The sequence below is a fragment of the Elephantulus edwardii genome, unplaced genomic scaffold (genome assembly GCF_000299155.1).
Source record: "Elephantulus edwardii isolate Elephantulus edwardi_28Jun2011 unplaced genomic scaffold, EleEdw1.0 scaffold00026, whole genome shotgun sequence".
Taxonomy (NCBI): Eukaryota; Metazoa; Chordata; class Mammalia; order Macroscelidea; family Macroscelididae; genus Elephantulus; species Elephantulus edwardii.
The window spans coordinates 20,256,010-20,258,707 of record NW_006399776.1 but is presented as its reverse complement, the minus strand read 5'-3'; the positions used below and the strand labels follow the sequence as shown (position 1 = coordinate 20,258,707).

General features: G+C 33.2%; 1 protein-coding gene across 1 annotated transcript in view; it reads left to right on the top strand.

Moving 5' to 3' along the window:
* HNRNPC (heterogeneous nuclear ribonucleoprotein C (C1/C2)) overlaps nucleotides 1-2,698 on the top strand; it is a 77,192-nt gene that overhangs the window by 34,354 nt on the left and 40,140 nt on the right. Inside the window, exons 5-6 of the mRNA XM_006883289.1 lie at nucleotides 1,121-1,196; nucleotides 1,846-1,893. Coding sequence (XP_006883351.1) covers nucleotides 1,121-1,196; nucleotides 1,846-1,893 — 124 coding nt within the window. The remainder of the gene's footprint in view (nucleotides 1-1,120; nucleotides 1,197-1,845; nucleotides 1,894-2,698) is intronic.

The following is a 2,698-nucleotide window of genomic DNA, read 5'->3' as shown; positions in this document are numbered from 1 at the left end:
GCTGACTCAGTGGTCAGGGGAAATTTGATGATGGCATAGTGGTCAAGCTTGTTTCTCCTGGGAGCGCTCTTTCGGTGGTATTTGGGCTGCCGTCGGAGTCTCAGCGTCTTAGGCCGCCGGAACGTGGGTGACGTGCAGATCTTCTTTTTTTTTTGGCTGTGGACGCCCTTCAGTACTGCCTTCTTGGCCTTCAATGCCTTTGCTTTGGCTTCAGTTTTGGGAGGGGCAGGGGCTTCCTTCTTCGCTTTCGGCGCCATCTTTGTAACGACAGCAGTATTTTTAAAATGTAAGATAACAAAACAAAGTTAGATAAAGGTATATATTCCACTGAAGGTATATATTCCACTATGGTTGCTGAATCTGTTACCATTTAAAGACTCTTGAAATAATATTTATGTAGGGTAGCAGACTTGAACTGTTTACAAAGTTCTCTTTTTATCTTTGTAGATATCTTTTTGAAAAAGTTTCAGAATTTATGTGTTTGGAAATGTAAACTGTAAAAACAAAAGTTCTGTCAAATCTTTACACAAATTAGGAATGAGTAAAACCATGCATATGCTTTTTTTATTGTAATTTGATTGTTTCCTAGGCATTATAGTTTTTCTGTCGGTCATTAATACACATTTTACAACATTGATTATATAAACCTCAGTATTTACAGAAACCTAGAACTTTACAGTACTGAGCCTATTTTTGTTAGACCAGTTTTTTAAAAAAGAACATTTTGATAGGCGAGAAGTGACAGGCAAAGTAGCTAGCTGTTCTGGAGTAGGTGTTTAAAATTAAGTAAAAAAAAAAAATTAAGTCAACATACACTTCCTTGGAAATATCACCAGTATTAATATCAGTACTTTTCTCCTATAATAGTAAAAATGGACAAAAGTGTAAGCAGAGTTTGAATGTTTTACATTTTGGAGATGAAAGGGAAGCTTAACATTTTAACAGTACACGTTTTGATAGAGTGAAAAAGAAAGGAAGCTGAAATAGCATTGTGAAAGCCTTTTTTAATAGAAAAGATAAAAAGCCCCTAGTTTATATGGCTTTATTACTCTTTGAAAAGTTATAAATTCTTTTTTCCCCCAAGAGAATTATCATTAATTTTTATGTTTTGTTTTTCCAGATATTAATCTGGCTGCAGAGCCAAAAGTGAACCGAGGAAAAGCAGGTGTGAAACGATCTGCAGCGGAGATGTACGGGTCAGTACCAGAACACCCTTCTCCGTCCCCTCTACTCAGGTCCGGAACTTTATTATTTATAACTGCATTGTGTCCATCAATGGGCATCTTCTCTGTTTTCTAAATGTGGGGAGGGTTAAATGGATTTTATTATTGTAAATGCTTTAACTTTTTTTAAGTAATAATAAGCCACTTAACAATTTTCAGAGAATTACTGGAATTCTTCGTGATTTTTTTGCTTTTAAAGTATATAATATGGTGTTAATAGCATAGTAAGATATCCTTTGAGGGATTTTATTTTAGCTGTGTTGCAAATGGAGAGTAAGGGGAAGAAGTGATATAACAATGTGTAGTTGTCTTTTTTTAGTATTCTTAATTATTTAGTATTAAGTTGTGTTTTGAAATTGTTGACTTCTACATGAATTAGCATTTTGCCCACTGCATGTCCAGTGTGGTCTATAAATAATACTTGATAAAATATTTTTATAATTTGCAATTTCTATAAATTTCTAATTTATTAAGTGTTTAGGGATTATTACTATTCTGTGCTAGTCTTTATTTGATCTATTTGATGTGTTTGTGGGGTTTTTTTTTGAAGGTGGGTTTTTTTTCCCATTGTTACGAATTTACATCAACAATGCTGAAATTAATCTTTGGCTTTTTTTTCCAGCTCCTCTTTTGATTTGGACTATGACTTTCAACGTGATTATTATGACAGGTATGTTGAAGGAACTTTGTTTTTTCTATGTTGCAAGAATAATTAATTATTAATGAGCTACTCTTTTTATTAGTAATGAACCTTAACTATGTTTGAAGATCCCCCTTTTGCAGAAAGAACAACAAAACCAGTAAGACAAACGTGACGTTGTTGGTAATTTCAGACAGTTTATTTTTTGCTGAGAGATAGACTTTAGCTGATGTTTTAGAATTACAGGTTTTCATTCTTATTCTTGAGGCAGACCAGTTTTGTTTCATTTGTATACCAAAAGTGCATAATACTGGAAGTTGGATAATATTTATATGCTTCATTAATTTTTTGTTTTGTGTACTTGGCAGTTAGCTTGGGGAATGGTCATACTGTGCATCATTTTGTTATAAGGTCCTATTAGGAGAGGAAAAATACTCCATGAGAAAGATTTTTTTAAAATTCCTTTGAGCAAGCCAACTAATAAAATAACTGAACACTATAAATAATCAATGTAATGATTTTATGTTTTTAGGATGTTAATGTTGGCATATTAGTCTGAGCTTTGGAAATTAATGTTTTTAAAGAATGTTAAAGACTAGAAAGCTGTCTTGGATTATATGTAAAGCATTTTGAATGCCATGTTAAGATATTTTTGATTAATGGTTCATCACAATGGTTATTTCATGGCCTGTAGTGGTAAAAATTTGTGCTGCCAATTTAGAGTCATGTATCAGAAGAGGAAGAAAAGACCAAAATGGATGTCAGAAGAGACTTTGAAAATTGCACTGGAGCGCAAAGAAGCCAAAGCACAGGGAAGAATTCAAGATACTAAAGA